Here is a 17934-nt window from a genome sequence, read left to right on the forward strand (position 1 = left end):
ACTTATATTAAAACAATTGCCATGATAAAGTTAAAGGAACAGCTGTATTAACTGCACGTCAGGTCATTGTGACGCTTGTCCCTGAGACAAGTGCACCAAGTATATAAGATGTTCTGCTAAAGTGTAAACATACCCACCTTTCCGGAGATACCAACACCCACACACTAGTGTCTCAAACATCCTCGAAAACCATGTCAGCTCTCGACTGGCAGCTCACAACACTAAATTGCCCAATTGTGAACGAAGTCCAACCTATCTGTCGGGGCCCAGCCCAGAAGAAGATGGAATAAAAGGTCTGTTGCATGAATGATCAGGATTCTTTCAGGGCGAAATACTCAGGGGACTGTCCATGAAGTCAGCTGTTCTGCCATATTTCATACCAAGTAAAGAATCAAAGGACCAATTGGAGATGGACAAAATATCCTCGGCTCCAACAGCAGATTTCAAAAGATCTAAACAGTGTAAAAGAACACTGTTTTTTGCTGATAAAAGAAAAGACTATCAAATTTCTTTAGATGGCTTCAATGTCTATGTAGTCCTAAAACTCAATATTCTCTGGGCCTTGAAAGTTCAGCGAAAAAAATCCCCAAAACTCTGGCAGGATGGAACTGTCTGCTTTCAACATGGCTGCCAGTCAATGAGGTAATATTACAGAGGAAAACACTGTGAATTCTGGTGAGAGAATAACGTGGCTGGACTGGAAATGACCACAAAATGGTAAAGAAATAATATTAATACTTTTGGGAAGTGGTGAAGTAGTGAGTGAGAAACAAGCAATCTGAGGTGCCGGCTGTAGTAAGGGTCTGGTTTCTGTTTGTTCAGAGACTAACGTGAGGTGGTCGTCTCAGAAGATATTCAGCTGGGTTTCATCCGAAAGTGCCACTTTTGTAGTTTCCTATGAGCCCCACGATGTGGAGGTGGAGCAAATGGATCTCGTGTTCTGTTGTGTTTTGTTCCGGATGTTGTTGATGTTGGTAGCTCGGTCATTTTTTTCATATGAATTTAAAGTTCTGACAGAATTAATTCTTTAATGTTATGGTGCGTTTGGAGTGATCAGTTAGTGGCTTTTTGTTTGAGAAATAATTGAAAGACAGCATCTCCACAGCACTTTCCTAACTTTTCACTCATATTGAACTGGTCCATACAGCTGCTGGACCTCAGGACCGTCGGGCTTGAACGATGAGAAAAAAAAAAAAAAAAGTAAGAAGAAATAGAAAAACAAAATGATTTTTCACAAGTCCCAAAATGTGAGTCTGAGTAGAGTCTGAGGAAATAACAGGAGGATTGGGACTCAATGTAGAAAACACAGCACTCAACCACTGACTCTCAGCAGTGGAGAGTGTTTGGCTGGAAGAACTGAAGAAGCTTCTTCACGACTCCACAAATTAAACAGCATCAAACACACAAGGACAATGCTGGAGGAAATGTGGACAATAAATCCCCCATCCCCCATATTTTCTGAACTTGTCCAAAAATTAAATTATTTTGGGGAAAAATATGCTCCACCCTAAAGCTAATCTTAGGTTCAGATATCCCCAAGGATGTCAGACTATTATATCTGGGTGGAGACATGAACAAAGCATTTGCTGGGAACGACTGGTATCTGGGTTAAACTCTGCTCATCGATTGTAAAAAGGCCCTGAAAGAAGCTGGTATAAAGTTGAACCGTCTGTTTAAAAACAATGGATTGATATAGTTGAAGGACTTTTAATCATGGAAATAATGACTTTTTCCCTGAGAAACAAAAGTGACTTTTGGGAAAAATGAGGAAAAAAGGTTATTGTTTGCTGCAAAGGAAGAGGATGTTGCCCCCTTGTAATTGTCTAACTATGGAAAACTAACTTAATTTTGTCTTTATAGGTAAACTTGTGTAACCCTGCAGTGTTCCTTTTTGATTTGTACTTTACTTCTTTTTGTTCTACATAAATGTTGAATGAAGAGTGAAAAATCAAAGAATAAAAAAGATCGGTTCCAGCAAAATTTTCCCCCTGAAGAGTATAAATCTCTCCTCAAGTGAAACTGGTAGGGGGCAATCCCTACAGCCCCGCCCCACCTGATCCATTTGGGAAAATGAAATCCAAGAACTGCAGCCTCTTTTACACAGAACTCTAAATCCTTCCACATTTGATGAGTGATTTGTTTCTAACTTTAGTTGTAAATCCCAGTTGAAATGAGGAGTTAATCCTCTTCAGATGAGACTGATCAGACTGATCCTTGTTGTTCATTTGTTCTTCTAAGAAGGTTGGAGCTCCGAGGAAATGAAAGAAGAACTACGGTTCTTCTTCTGACTGATTTGATCTTTGATCTTGTGGGGAGCTGAACTGATGTGAAGACCAAACAGAAGCAGAGTCCAGTGGAGGACATGTCAACAGCCAAGGTTACTGGACAGAAAGCCAACAAGTCCAGAGTTTGCAGAGTTGCTGAGAGTTTGGAGCTCCAGCTGGGAGATCAGTGACAGCTTGATCCAGGAGAGATCAGCCTGCTTTGAAAGCTGAAGGTCAACATGGAGCGTGTCAGAGGTTCACAGTCAATGATCCACTGCAGCTCCTTTCTTCTTCCAGCAAGCTTTGAAATGTGGAGCTGCACACGGCTCTGCCACAGTCACAGGACTAAAGACCAGAGAAGAAGCTCCGTTTCTCCTGGAGATCCTCAGTGTGGATCACTCTCAGATCAGCCTGATGTCTGACCTTTAGTGTCAACACTACTTTACTGAAACACACTCAAACATGGAGTCTGACCTCAGAGTCTGCAGACGACAGAGTGGACTCTGCAGAAAACCACACAGCTGAGAAACTGCTGAATCCTGCAGAGGGTTCCTACTCAGGTCCAGATGTTTCAGGACGGAGGGGTTGGACTTCAGAGCTGAGACCAGAGAAGAACAGCTGATCTCTGACAAACTGCAGTCCCTCAACCTGAATAAAGAGAGAAAGAAGTGAGATTAGAGGACAAAGATTGATGTTGAAGTCATTGAGAGCTGAAGAAGGTTCAGACTGGAAGAGTTTAGAAATGTAAAGTCCAAACAGCTGAAGCCAACAGGAGGAGAAGAGCTCTTTTCACACACATCTCAGCTCTAGAGCTGGGACTCAAATTTATAGACCGTTCAGGGATCAACAATGATTAATATTTAACAGATATAGGTAGTGTTGTAGTACTGAAGACCAGTCTCAGTCTGCAGACCAGTCGTTATGAGGCAATGTCCATCCCTACATCTTCCAACGCTTATCCGGGACCGGGTCGTGGGGCAGCAGTATCAGCAGGGACTCCCTGTCCCCAGACACTTCCTCCAGCTCTTCTGGAATGATCCCAAGGCGTTCCCAGGCCAGTCGAGAGACATAGCCTCTCCAGAACATCATGGGTCTTCCCCGGGGTCTCCTCCCGGTGGGACATGCCCGGAACACCTCCCCAGGTAGACGTCCAGGAGGCGTACCAAAGAGGTGCCCGAGCCACCTCAGCTGGCTCCTCTCGATGTGGAGGGGTAGCGGCTCTACTCCGAGCTCCTCCCTGGTGATTGAGCTCCTCACCATGTCTCTGAGGGAGCGCCCAGCCACCCCACGGAGGAAGCTCATTTCAGCCGCTTGTATCCGGGATCTTGTCCTTTCGGTCATGACCCAAAGTTCATGACCATAGATGAGGGTGGGAACGTAGATTGACCGGTAAATCGAGAGCTTCGCCTTTCGGCTCAGTTCCCCACCTCCACTGTAAACGGTTTTAGTGGAGACCTGCTTTCCCCTCCTGAGCCGCCGGGCAGTTTGCCAGAACTTCTTCGAGGCCGACCAGTCGTCCTCCTCCATGGCCTCCCCGAACTCCTCCCAGACTCGAGTTTTTGCCTCCACAACCACTCGGGCTGCAGTTCGCTTGGCCTGCCGGTACCTGTCAGCTACTTCTGGAGTCCCATGAGTCTTGATAGGACTCCTTCTTCTGCTTGACGGCAGCCCTTACTTCCAGGGTCCACTACCGGGTTCGGGGGTTGCTGCCGCGACAGGCACTGGAGACCTTATGACCACAGCTCCAGGCAGCTGCTTCGATAATGGAGGTGGAGAACATGGTCAAATTGATCTCCATGTTCCCAGTGTCCCTCGGCACATGAGAGAAGCTCTTCCGGAGGTGAGAGTTCAAAACTCTGCTGACAGAGGGTTCCACCAGACGTCCCCAGCAGACCCTCATAACATGTTTGGGTCTGCCAAGTCTGTCCGATTTCCTCCTCTGACTCACAGCCAAATGACAATAATGACCACTGGCCATTGGGCCACATGCTGGAAACAGGAAGTGGAGTGAAAATGGCTTTAACATGCTCACTTCTGCATCACTGTGTGACCCACACTGCAGCCATGAGATGACGATGAGATTTCGTGTCACTTGAGGGCAGACCTGCCAACCTTGGCCAAAACTTTTGATTACCATCATTCTGTCATGTAGCTTTTTTACTGCCTTTAAATGTTTTGTACTCATAACAATAATAATAATAAAAAAGTATCAAGCAACACGATCTCGACCAGAATTTGTCCTGAAATGTATCTTTATGAATGGATCCGTATGAGATGGACACGTCCCAAATGGCTCATGATAACTGCAAAACGGAGGACAAATACAGTATTTTCAGGGTTTCTGTGGTAATGAGCTGATAATACGACAATATTTTGACCAGAATTTGTCCTGAAATGCATCTTTTACAAAGGGAAGCATCTGTCTGGGAAAATTCCACACACATCTATCTGGGAAGTGTCTATTTGGGACGACACTGCTGGAATATGATCTTTTAACTGTCCTGGCTAGCTGTACCGCACTGCTCTTCTTCGAGGGAAAACTAAAAATTAATGTCCAACCACGGGGAGACACGCAAATGTAGCATAGCGTTACCCCGACCCTCAACATTGAAGGAAAATTACGGTTTAAACAGCTTTCACGTTGTTTATAGAATGAAGTAGAACAGCAGACTCACCCAGAAGGCTTTTCTGATCTGAACAGTGCTTCGGGAGAAATTCAGATCCAAAATCGAGCGGCGGACATCTGTGTACGTCTAGCAGACGGGGCATGTGTAAAGTCGCTCCTAAAACAGCTTTAATCGTCCAAAAACTCATTAGTTTCACTAATATTTCATCATGGTCCGCTCACGTCTCTCCTCCACGACAGCCCGGTGTCGAGATAAATGTTTTTGTTGTTTTGTTGACCTCCGAACTGAAAGCTTTGTTTACAGCTGCCACGTGCATGCACAGTCCGGCTCTGGCCAGCCGTTCTTTTTGCCTGTGTACTCGCCTTTTGATGTGCTCATCTTCATCCAATCGACATTCATCCATTTTGCTCTAAACTGGAAGAAGAAAGTTGTTGTGTAGCCTCCAGTAGCCCCAGAAACAATGAGTCGTACTGCGCATGCGCACAGCAACCATAAACAAAGCTTTCAGTTCAGAGGTCAACATAACCACGACAACATTTATCTCGACACCGGGCTGTCGTGGAGGAGAGGCTGAGCGGACCATGATGAAATGTTGGTGAAACTAATGAGTTTTTGGACGATTAAAGCTGTTTTAGGAGCAGCGTTACCGATGCCCCGTCTCCTAGACGTATGCGGATGTCCGCCGCTCGATTTTGGGTCGAAATTTCTCCCGAAGTACTGTTCGGATCAGAAAAGCCTTCTGGGTGAGTTTTTTGTTCGACTTAATTCTATAAACAACGTTAAAGCTGTTTAAACTGTACCTATCTTAAAGCTAGGGTTGGCGATTTGAATGAGATACATTTTTCTAAATACTGGTTAAAATGATCTTTATGACCCGATGGGAAAACATTCATGGCATGTTTTTAAAGTAGTTTGGAAAATATCCGCTATCTACAGCAGGAGTAAAACGGGAAAAAACAGCAACCAATAGTCTTGAGGGGACACCTTCTTTTGAACCAATCAAATCCCTTCGCCGTTCGACCTGCCCCCTGCGCGTACATGTCAATGGCGTGCACTGACCCTGGTTCAGTGCACACGTGGAAGGACGGAGCGTCGTTGCAGAATAGCGGAGACAAATGTTTGGGGGTTGACTTACCGTTGAGTGCGCCATAACTTGGCGTAGTGCAAATGAAGAAAAACGCAGAAACAAAGCGCTGAGGACAGGTTACGCCAGGAACGCGGAAGCACCGCGCGCACCGCGAACGTCTCTGATCCCAACGGGAGCTCCTCCAATGGGGTGGGAGCTGGGCAGAGCTAGCTTGGCTTGGGGAGATGCTACATGCTAACGCTAGCTTTCCAAGATCGCCAACCCTAGCTTTAACTTAACAGTAATGTTACCAAAGAAGCTGCTGTCTATGAACCAAGTCCATTTTCAGGTTATATCCACACTAACATCATCCCATCCAGACTAAACTTCAACAAGCGTCACAGTCATACAAGACTTCAGAGCCTCCCTGCTTTGCGGTTTTGGCCCACAAGAGGCTCTGATCTGACCTCGCTGTCAGGGTGAGTTTGGAAAAACATGCATATTAGAACAGCTACAGGAGAAGTTCTCTGACATTTCACTGTATTTTGGAAGGTTTAAAATTGGCCTTATATTGAGATTGTCGACATTTTCTGGAGAAATTGTTTTGTTTTGTGAAAATACACATTTGTATCATGTATACTCTGCAGCACAACAAAGAAAAACTTGAAAGCTTGAATTTAAAGATTATTTTGTCTCTATTTTACTGCTGCGGCCCACTCAAGATGAAACTGAGCTGGATGTGGCCCCTGAACTAAAACACGTTAGACCCCCGCGGAAGAGAACATGGAGAGAAGAGGAGCCACTGATGCAGCCCAGAGAGAAAGAAGAGAAGATTTTAGCCGTCTGTTGATCTGAGGCATGAATGGACAATGGAGGACTGAAAGTGAGGATCAAGCATATTATTCCCCCTGAAGAGTAGAAATCTCTCCTCATGTGAAACTGGTAGGGGGCAATCCCTTCAACCCCACCCCCCCATTTGGGAAAAGGAAAGAACTGCAACCTCTTTTACACTGACCTCTAATTCCTTCTACATTTGATGAGTCATTTGTTTCTAACTTTAGTTGTAAATCCCAGTTGAAATGAGGAGTTAATCCTCTTCAGATGAGACTGATCAGACTGATCCTTGTTGTTCATTTGATCTTCTTAAGAAGGTTGGAGCTCCGAGGAACTGAGAGAAGAACTGCGGTTAGGCCTGGGCGATTATACGATTGTGATTAGTGATCACGATTAATTTCCAGTAGATCACAGTGATCAGCTGTGAGCACATTTACTCGATCAGACAAGGCAGAAATGTGCGTGACCACAGCCAATCACAGTCCACTTTTTCCTGCTCAACTTCCGCCTGTAAGTTGTCTGAGAAGCAAACAGAGATGGAGCTGAACGTGGAGCCGAGGGCAGCGAAGCAGATGAAGTCAGCCATGCCTCGGCATTATCCTCTGAAGATGCTGCTGACAGGAAAGGCTGCTGCACCCGCACCGCTGCTAGCTGACCGATCCGCAAGGAATCTGGTCTTTTGAGTCCAGGAACTACTGGTGATACAGTTTAACTAACGATGGTTCAGTTCTTCTCTTTTACTGAAAAAACGCTGCATCGCATCATTGAACATATCACCACGTCTTGCCGCTAATAACATGCAGAGAGAGCCTGCAGCGCTCTTCTTCTTCTGTGGTGTCTGAGTAAAATAAGGTTGAACATACAAACAGCACACCTCGTGGCATGAAGTGCAAATGCAGTCATGACGTCATCTGTGCGCCGTGGTCTGAATGAGGATCTCCCTGAGGTTATTGTGTTTCAGAAACCAGAATATTTATATTAACATGAATATTGACTGCACATAACGTAGCCAGTGTCGTCTCTTCAGGCCACTGCACCATACGAGCAACATTCTAAGAGGAGAAAAACGACACGCGCGATTGCTTTTGTCCATTTTTTTTTTTTTTTAATATTATTGTGGTTTTGTACTGTTACATTTTAAGTCTAGTCTGTCCAATGTAGATTATTAAAGTTTTGTACATTTGATGCAAAAATTAAAGGTGCTGTAGGCAGGATTCTGCATCTCCGCCATCTTGCTTCGGGTTACCTAAGCAAGATGGCGATTTGACCCATCTAAGATGGCCATTTGAAACCCAGCACAGCCAATCCTGTCCTGTTTTCTCTGACATCACGCCCTTACGCAAGTTAAGCCCCTCCCACAAGAACGTGCGACGAACGCCCCTCAACCAATCACGGTTAGAGCCTCAGGGGCTCTTCTGATTGGTCAAAGATACCTGGAGCTGTCGAGATTCCTTTTCAGCTCAGAACAGAGACAGATGGAAACACTGCGCCCTCGCGGTAGAGCAGTTATGCTACACTCGTAAAGGATTATCAATGGATACTCTAACATTTAATCTAAAGAAAACACAGAAAAATTAGCACTGACTAGCAAAATCCTACCTACAGCACCTTTAATGATGGCAGCAGCATATTTAGCATCAGAACTTGAAAATAATGTTTATATTCTAAAGCACCTTCATTATCTCCAGGCGGTTCCTTTAGTTTTTTAATCTTTTATAGCAACAAAAATCCTCAGGGCTGTAAACTGTCACACTTTAACTAACGATCATTCAGTTCTTCTCTTTTACTGAAAAAACGGTGCATCCCAAGACTTTATCTTGGTGCTCGATTTTTTTTCCATTTACTGCACTGCTAAGTGAGATTGTTCTTATATTTTTCTGTGTTTATCTTATTTAATTTGCATTGCCATTTACTTGGTTTGTTAATAAAATGTTAAACTATTCTATATTTCTAGTTTTCAGTTCAGATGCTTTAAAACTGGTTTAAAAACAATATAACATATCGTGATTATAATCGAGATTGAATGATATGAAAAAAATATCGTGATAACTTTTTTTTTTTTTGCCATATCGCCGAGTCCTCACTACGGTTCTTCTTCTCCCTGAGATCAGTGACAGCTTGATCCAGGAGAGATCAGCCTGCTTTGAAAGCTGAAGGTCAACATGGAGCGTGTCAGAGGTTCACAGTCAATGATCCACTGCAGCTCCTTTCTTCTTCTAGCAAGCTTTGAAATGTGGAGCTGCACACGGCTCTGCCACAGTCACAGGACTAAAGACCAGAGAAGAAGCTCCGTTTCTCCTGGAGATCCTCAGTGTGGATCACTCTCAGATCAGCCTGATGTCTGACCTTTAGTGTCAACACTACTTTACTGAAACACTCAAACACAAAGTCAACTCACTCCAGCGTCTGCAGACGACAGAGTGGACTCTGCAGAAAACCACACAGCTGCTCAACTGCTGAATCCTGCAGAGGGTTCTGACTCAGGTCCAGATGTTCCAGATGTTTCAGGAGGGAGGGGTTGGACTTCAGAGCTGAGGCCACAGAAGACCAGCTGCTCTCTGACATCTTGCAGTCCACCAACCTGAATAAAGAGAGAAAGAAGTGAGATTAGAGGACAAAGTTTGATGTTGAAGTCATTGAGAGCTGAAGAAGGTTCAGACTGGAAGAGTTTAAAAATGCAAAGTCCAAACAGCTGAAGCCAACAGGAGGAGAAGAGCTCTTTTCACACACATCTCAAATCTAATGTTGGGAATCACATTTATAGAGCGTTTAGTGATCAATAATGATTCATATTTAACAGAGATAGGTAGTGTTGCACTGAAGACCAGTCTCAGTCTGGAGACCAGGCGTTATGAGGCAGTGTTACTTATTAAATTGTGTGTCATCACTCTGAAAGAGCCAAGAATCAAACTGCTGTCACATGATTCACCAATGATTTCTGCTTCTGCTCAGTGATCAGTGAGTAGTGAGTCTTCATGTTGACAGACGGGGGTGTTTACTAGGTTTTATGGACTGGGGGGGCTCAGCCCCCAGGAGGTGCACAGGATGTGAGTGAACATAGCGCCAGAGCACAAATCCTCACTAACAGCTGACAAAGACTGAGAAATTATTTATGATTTCAATTCTCTTTTAATACAGTCCAGTAACATCGACTTGTATCCAGCTCCTTCCAAACTGCCTCTAAAAGTCTGTTATGTGCTGCACGTCTGCGTCCCATTAGGGGCGCTATTGTTTCTTCTTGTTGTGTTCTCAGGTGGGCGGTGCTGGGAAGGGCTGTTTCCTGCAATGTGGGTCAAGTCATCACTGAATGAGATTCAGCAGTGTCTGCTGAGGCTCCTCTACTTAAAGGTGCATTAAGGAGTTTTACAACCTTAAAAATACTTATTTTCCACCATAAATATGTTACACATTTTTAATGATGTGTACAATGTGCCCTGACATATTCATTACAAGTACCTCTAACAGCGCTAAATTGTCACTTGAAAGTTGCAGTGCCGGTCCAGCACCAGAGTTTTTTTGGGGAGAATTTGAAAGGAATGACGTAATGCGCGCTCTGGCTGACCTGATTTCCTTAGGTTTCGTTTTGTCCGCCATTACTCCGCCAGATGCTTAGTGAGCAACAACTGAGCAGGATCTTCCAGGAAGTAAGAACAGACTGGCTCCTGGCACTGCCACAGCTCCACACAGACCCCACCAGGGAAAAGAAACTTAAATCTTACTTGAGCGCTTCTAAACGAGCGAGGAAGGAGTTCCCCTCTTCCGAGCAGGGAGCCACAGGGACAAGTTTTTCACTAAGCTGCATTACGCCCAAGGCCTGCAGGGGGCGCTGTTTTGCATAAAACGTGCAAACTCCTTAATGCACCTTTAAGCGAGGCCCAGTCTTCAATCAGCGCTGGATTGTAACACACCAACGGTTCGTCTTGGGAGTTTGTGTTTGTCTGCCGCCGTCGGAGCCTCACTAACCAAGTTTCTTGTTTCTGGTCTTCAGACCCTCTCAGCCTGCTGTTCCGACTGCCTTCCCAGCCACCTGCCTGCCTTTCTGCTCTGCTCTGACTCTGGCTGGCTTCCCTACTTCAGAGGGAGGATTTCTGGACACACTTCTCTGGAGTGTTCCCACCACCAGTCTGGACTCACTCCTTTTGGACTCGATCTCCGTCCTAAAAGCTTGGGAGGAAATAAACCTGTTTTTCCATCACTTCCCCCCCCCCCGTCTCTGCCTTTTGCTGTCTGCACCTGAGCCTTTGAGCTGCACCATAACAAAGTGTTCCGTTACATTTGATATGGTCTCGGTTTTGACTCGGTCTGGATACACCGCGGACTCGGTTTATGTGGTCTGGACTACAACACGAGAGATAGGTATTAATTATTAAAGACTAGTATCGAATACATCACATGACCTCGTGGACTCCGCCCCTCTTCAGAGGAACTCGGGGCCAATAGAGTTGGGAAGACCATGTGTCAAGTGCGTGTACGTTTTGTGCAGATTTTCCCCACTTGATAGGATGTCCCCCAACTGAAGCACGCAGGACTCGACTCGCTGCCTTTTTAGCTTCTTTTATAGCCGTTGCAGTGGTAGCAGTGGTCGAGGTAGTTTTAGCGGTAGCGTTAGGTGGAAAAACCTCAAAAGAAAAAAGGAATACAATATAAAGAACCTGAATACAGTGTTCTAATTTATATATTTAACACAAAATGTTATCATTCTTGTTTTTAGCTTCACTGCATTTTAACAAGTACATTTCAAACCCTTACATTTTTAACAATATTTTACCAGAACATATTTTAGCATGTTTAATGAAATAAATCAATAAAGTTTTATATTTCCAATTTTTTTAGGACTGCAAAATACACTGCAAAAACTGCAAAAATTCAAAATCTTACCAAGTTCAAAAGTCTTATTTTCATTCAAAATGTCTCATCTCACTTGATTTAAGATATATTTAAGATACAGAGACTTATTTCTTGATTTAATGTTCTGATATTAAGATCTCGTTTTAAGTAAAATTCACTTGCTGCATGGACAGATAATGTCACTAATTTGGTTACCTTCAGCGTGGACAGGGCAATAAAACAGTAAAACTGGTTATTATTTGAGTGTCTGCATAAAAGAAACAACAGTTTATGCCTCGTTTAATCGCGAGGGGGGCGTGGCCAGGCGACTCTCATTGAAATGTATTAGTTTATAAAGAGTGACGTGGGACACGAAAAAACTGTGCAAGTCGTGCTCCCGGACACGATGCAATAGATGAATTTACGTGACTCACAGCAGGAATTGCCGTGAGACTGGGTTGGCCTATTTGCGGTTCTGGGTTTTAATTTCCATTTATTTCACGTTGAAAACTGTTGTCTAAGTAATTTTCTGTGAACCATGCGAGCAAGACCAGTACTGAATTATAATGTGGACAGCATTGGGTTTTGATTATTTTGTTATTTCATTGCACTCTTTTTTTTTTTTTTAAACATGATGCAGACAGGTATGGTGGCGCCTCGGCTGCCGCCGCCTGAAGCTTTGTCAATTTAATTTACATTCGGTTATTTTTTTGTGTCAACTTGAGCAAGACCATGTAAAAGTAACAATAATTTTTTTTTTTACCATAATTTTAGCTGTTTTCTGCATTTGAAAGAATAAAATGTGAAAATCGCACATCGAATCGCAATCGCATCATTGGTCAGAAAAATCGCAATTAGGTTTTTTGTCAAAATCCCGAGTGCAGCCCGAGCTGTTACTATGGGAGAAGTGCGGCTCTGTGATGCGTTCAGGAGCGCTGGCGATTCAGCGTCCACGTGCGCTGGGACGTTTTGAGGTTGCTTAAAAGAAGATTGTCTTTATTTATTTTGTAAAATCAATGAATTGTTTAGTTCATAAAAAGACAGAATAATTTATTGACTAAAAACAGTAAAACAATGTTTATACTTTATTTGCTAAGAGTCCTCTAAATTGATAGATAAAAATAAGGATTTAGATGTAATATATACACTGCATAAAAGGATAACCGAAATACAAGATATCAACACTAAATTATAGAAAATTACTCTTAAAATTAGTGACATTGTGCTGAAGGTAACTTTAAAGATGTGGGTGGACAAAAACCATTGATCCAGAGAGCGGGACTGTCGGTATCGCGAGAACACAAGATCTCGCGGGAATAGCAACATTAGCAGTCACACGGTTGCTGGCAAATCACAGAAATAAATCCAGATCGATGAGTTTCTTCACACTCAATTCATCAGACACACAAGACAGAGGGTTCCACCAGAAATGTGCTCACAGCTGATCACCGTGATCTACTGGAAATTAATCGTGATCACTAATCACGATCGTATAATCGCCCAGGCCTAACCGCAGTTCTTCTCTCAGTTCCTCGGAGCTCCAACCTTCTTAAGAAGATCAAATGAACAACAAGGATCAGTCTGATCAGTCTCATCTGAAGAGAATTAACTCCTCATTTCAACTGTGATTTACAACTAAAGTTAGAAACAAATCATTCATCAAATGTAGGAGGAATTAGAGTTCAGTGTAAAAGAGGTTGCAGTTCTTTCCTTTTCCCAAATGGGGGGGTGGGGACGATTAAAACAGCTTTAATCGTCCAAAAAGTCATTAGTTTCACCAACATTTCATCATGGTCCGCTCAGCCTCTCCTCCACGACAGCCCGGTGTCGAGATAAATGTTGTCGTGGTTTTGTTGACCTCTGAACTGAAAGCTTTGTTTACAGCTGCCACGCGCATGCGCAGTCCGGCTCTGGCCAGCCGTTCTCTTTGCCTGTGTACTCGCCTTTCGATGTGCTCTTCATCTGTATATTCTCGCTCGAAACTGTAAGGACACCCTTCATATTCAAAGTTCTCGTCCACAACATCTTCATCCAACAGATATTCGTCCATTTTGCTCTAAACTGGAAGAAGAAAGTTGTCGTGTAGCCTCCAGTAGCCCCAGAAACAATGAGTCGTACTGCGCATGCGCGCGGCAGCCATAAACAAAGCTTTCAGTTCAGAGGTCAACATAACCACGACAACATTTATGGGCTGTCGTGGAGGAGAGGCTGAGCGGACCATGATGAAATGTTGGTGAAACTAAAGACTTTTTGGACGATTAAAGCTGTTTTAGGAGCAGCGTTACCAATGCCCCGTCTGCTGGACGTACACAAATGTCCGCCGCTCGATTTTGGATCTAAATTTCTCCCGAAGCACTGTTCAGATCAGAAAAGCCTTCTGGGTGAGTTTTTTGTTCTACTTGATTCTATAAACAACGTGAAAGCTGTTTAAACCGTACCTATCCTTTAACTTAACAGTAATGTTACCAAAGAAGCTGCTGTCTGTGAACCAAGTCCATTTTCAGGTTATATCCACACTAACATCATCCCATCCAGACTAAACTTCAACAAGCGTCACAGTCATACAAGACTTCAGAGCCTCCCTGCTTTACGGTTTTGGCCCACAAGAGGCTCTGATCTGACCTCGCTGTCAGGGTGAGTTTGGAAAAACATGCATATTAGAACAGCTACAGGAGAAGTTCTCTGACATTTCACTGTGTTTTGGAAGGTTTAAAATTGGCCTTATATTGAGATTGTCGACATTTTCTGTAGAAATTGTTTTGTTTTGTGAAAACACACATTTGTATCATGTATACTCTGCAGCACAACAAAGAAAAACTTGAAAGCTTGAATTTAAAGATTATTTTGTCTCTATTTTACTGCTGCGGCCCACTCAAGATGAAACTGAGCTGGATGTGGCCCCTGAACTAAAACACGTTAGAGCCCCCCGGAAGAGAACATGGAGAGAAGAGGAGCCACTGATGCAGCCCAGAGAGAAAGAAGAGAAGAGTTTAGCCGTCTGTTGATCTGAGGCATGAATGGACAATGGAGGACTGAAAGTTAGGCTCCAGCATATTATTCCCCCTGAAGAGTAGAAATCTCTCCTCATGTGAAACTGGTAGGGGGCAATCCCTTCAACCCCACCCCACCCCCCCATTTGGGAAAAGGAAAGAACTGCAACCTCTTTTACACTGAACTCTAATTCCTTCTACATTTGATGAATGATTTGTTTCTAACTTTAGTTGTAAATCACAGTTGAAATGAGGAGTTAATCCTCTTCAGATGAGACTGATCAGACTGATCCTTGTTGTTCATTTGATCTTCTTAAGAAGGTTGGAGCTCCGAGGAACTGAGAGAAGAACTACGGTTCGGCCTGGGCGATTATATGATTGTGATTAGTGATCACGATTAATTCCAGTCGATCACGGTGATCAGCTGTGAGCACATTTACTCGATCAGACAAGGCAGAAATGTGCGTGACCACAGCCAATCACAGTCCACTTTTTCCTGCTCAACTTCCGCCTGTAAGTTGTCTGAGAAGCAAACAGAGATGAGCTGAACGTGGAGCCGAGGGCAGCGAAGCAGATGAAGTCAGCCATGCCTCGGCGTTATCCTCTGAAGATGCTGGTGACAGGAAAGGTTGCTCCACCCACACCGCTGCTCGCACACCGATCCGCAAGGAATCTGGTCTTTTGAGTCCAGGAACTACTGGTGATACAGTTTAACTAACGATGGTTCAGTTCTTCGCTTTTACTGAAAAAACGCTGCATCGCATCATTGAACATATCACCACGTCTTGCCGCTAATAACATGCAGAGAGAGCCTGCAGCGCCCCTCTTCTTCTGTGGTGTCTGTGTAAAATAAGGTTGAACATGCAAACAGCACACCTAGTGGCATGAAGTGCAAATGCAGTCATGGCGTTGTCTGTGCGCCGTGGTCTGAATGAGGATCTCCCTGAGGTTATTATGTTTCAGAAACCAGAATATTCATATTAACACGGGTATTGACTGCACATACCGCAGCCAGTGTCGTCTCTTCAGGCCACTGCACCATACGAGAAACATTCTAAGAGGAGAAAAACGATCACACATACGATTGCTTTTGTCCATTTTTTTTTTTATATTATTGTAGTTTTGTACTGTTACATTTTAAGTCTAATCGATCCAATCTAGATTATTAAAGTTTTGTACATTTGATGCAAACATTAATGATGGCAGCAGCATATTTAGCATCATAACTTGAAAATAATGTTTACATTTTAAAGCACCTTCATTATCTCCAGGCGGTTTCTTTAGTTTTTTAATCTTTTATAGCAACAAAAATCGTCTGGGCTGTAAACTGTCACACTTTAACTCACGATCGTTCAGTTCTTCTCTTTTACTGAAAAAACAGTGCATCCCAAGATTTTATTATCTTTGTGCTCGATTTTTTTTTTCCATTTACTGCACTGCTAAGTGAGATTGTTCTTATATTTTTCTGTGTTTATCTTATTTAATTTGCATTGCCATTTACTTGGTTTGTTAATAAAATGTTAAACTATTCTATAGTTTTAATTTTCAGTTCAGATGCTTTAAAACTGGTTTAAAAACAATATAACATATCGTGATTATAATCGAGATTGAATGATATGAAAAAAAATATCGTGATAACTTTTTTTTTGCCATATCGCCGAGTCCTCACTACGGTTCTTCTTCTCCCTGAGATCAGTGACAGCTGGATCCAGGAGAGATCAGCCTGCTTTGAAAGCTGAAGGTCAACATGGAGCGTGTCAGAGGTTCACAGTCAATGATCCACTGCAGCTCCTTTCTTCTTCTAGCAAGCTTTGAAATGTGGAGCTGCACACGGCTCTGCCACAGTCACAGGACTAAAGACCAGAGAAGAAGCTCTGTTTCTCCTGGAGATCCTCAGTGTGGATCACTCTCAGATCAGCCTGATGTCTGACCTTTAGTGTCAACACTACTTTACTGAAACACTCAAACATGGAGTCTGACCTCAGAGTCTGCAGACGACAGAGTGGACCCTGCAGAAAACCACACAGCTGCTCAACTGCTGAATCCTGCAGAGGGTTCTGACTCAGGTCCAGATGTTCCAGATGTTTCAGGAGGGAGGGGTTGGACTTCAGAGCTGAGACCACAGAAGAACAGCTGATCTCTGACATCTTGCAGTCCACCAACCTGAATAAAGAGAGAAAGAAGTGAGATTAGAGGACAAAGATTGATGTTGAAGTCACTGAGAGCTGAAGAAGGTTCAGACTGGAAGAGTTTAGAAATGTAAAGTCCAAACAGCTGAAGCCAACAGGAGGAGAAGAGCTCTTTTCAGACACATCTCAGATCTAATGTTGGGAATCACATTTATAGAGCGTTTAGTGATCAATAATGATTCATATTTAACAGAGAGAGGTAGTGTTGTACTGAAGACCAGTCTCAGTCTGGAGACCAGGTGTTATGAGGCAGTGTTACTTATTAAATTGTGTGTGATCACTCTGAAAGAGCCAAGAATCAAACTCTGTCACTTGATTCACCAATGATTTCTGCTTCTGCTCAGTGATCAGTGAGTAGTGAGTCTTCATGTTGACAGACGGGGCGTCACGAGGTTTTAAGGACTGGGGGGGCTCAGCCCCCAGGAGGTGCACAGGATGTGAGTGAACATAGCGCCAGAGCACAAATCCTCACTAACAGCTGACAAAGACTGAGAAATTATTCATAATTTCATTTTTCTTTTCACACAGTCCAATAACATTGACTTGTATCCAGCTCCTTCCAAACTGCCTCCATCACCTGTTTGAAAACCTGCTGCTTTAAGGGCCACACTCTGTAAAAGCAGCCTGCTGTTAGCTTAGCTGTTAGCCACCAAACAACGATCGAGTTTTGAACAATTCCTTCATCCTCCAACATCACGAGACGGAACAACATCTCAACTTCTGAGATGGTGGAAAGGAGAGTTAAACGCTGTGCGTCTTGGACAGAACCAGACAGGTTGTCAGGACACTCGTCTAAAAACTACATTGAATCAGTGTTGAATAAAATGGTTCTGTTAAACTTGATATGGTCTCGGTTTTGACTTGGTCTGGATACACCGTGGACTCGGTTTCTGTGGTCTGGACTACAACACTAGAGATAGGTATCATTAAAGAACAGGATCGAAAACATCACATGACCTCGTGGACTCCGCCCCTTTTCAGTGGAACTCAGGGCCAATTTGTTGATATAAGTACACTGAACTTTCCATGGGGTCCGAGCCCGACAGCATGGGGGGTGGAGGACACTGTTGGCATTGGTCAGAGAAACTGAAAAATATACTGTTGGAAAAATGCAGTTATTATCATTGCTTCATGCTG

At 43.6% G+C, this 17934-nt stretch overlaps 1 protein-coding gene across 1 annotated transcript in view; it reads right to left on the reverse strand.

Moving 5' to 3' along the window:
• LOC115381104 (NACHT, LRR and PYD domains-containing protein 12-like) overlaps window positions 1-17934 on the reverse strand; it is a gene marked incomplete at its 5' end in the record, with an annotated part of 61554 nt that overhangs the window by 28057 nt on the left and 15563 nt on the right. Inside the window, 3 exons of the mRNA XM_030082374.1 lie at window positions 2739-2912; window positions 9190-9372; window positions 16589-16771. Of these exons, the coding sequence (XP_029938234.1) occupies window positions 2739-2912; window positions 9190-9372; window positions 16589-16771 (540 nt within the window). The remainder of the gene's footprint in view (window positions 1-2738; window positions 2913-9189; window positions 9373-16588; window positions 16772-17934) is intronic.

Source organism: Salarias fasciatus, chromosome 3 (assembly GCF_902148845.1).
Source record: "Salarias fasciatus chromosome 3, fSalaFa1.1, whole genome shotgun sequence".
Classification (NCBI taxonomy): Eukaryota; Metazoa; Chordata; class Actinopteri; order Blenniiformes; family Blenniidae; genus Salarias; species Salarias fasciatus.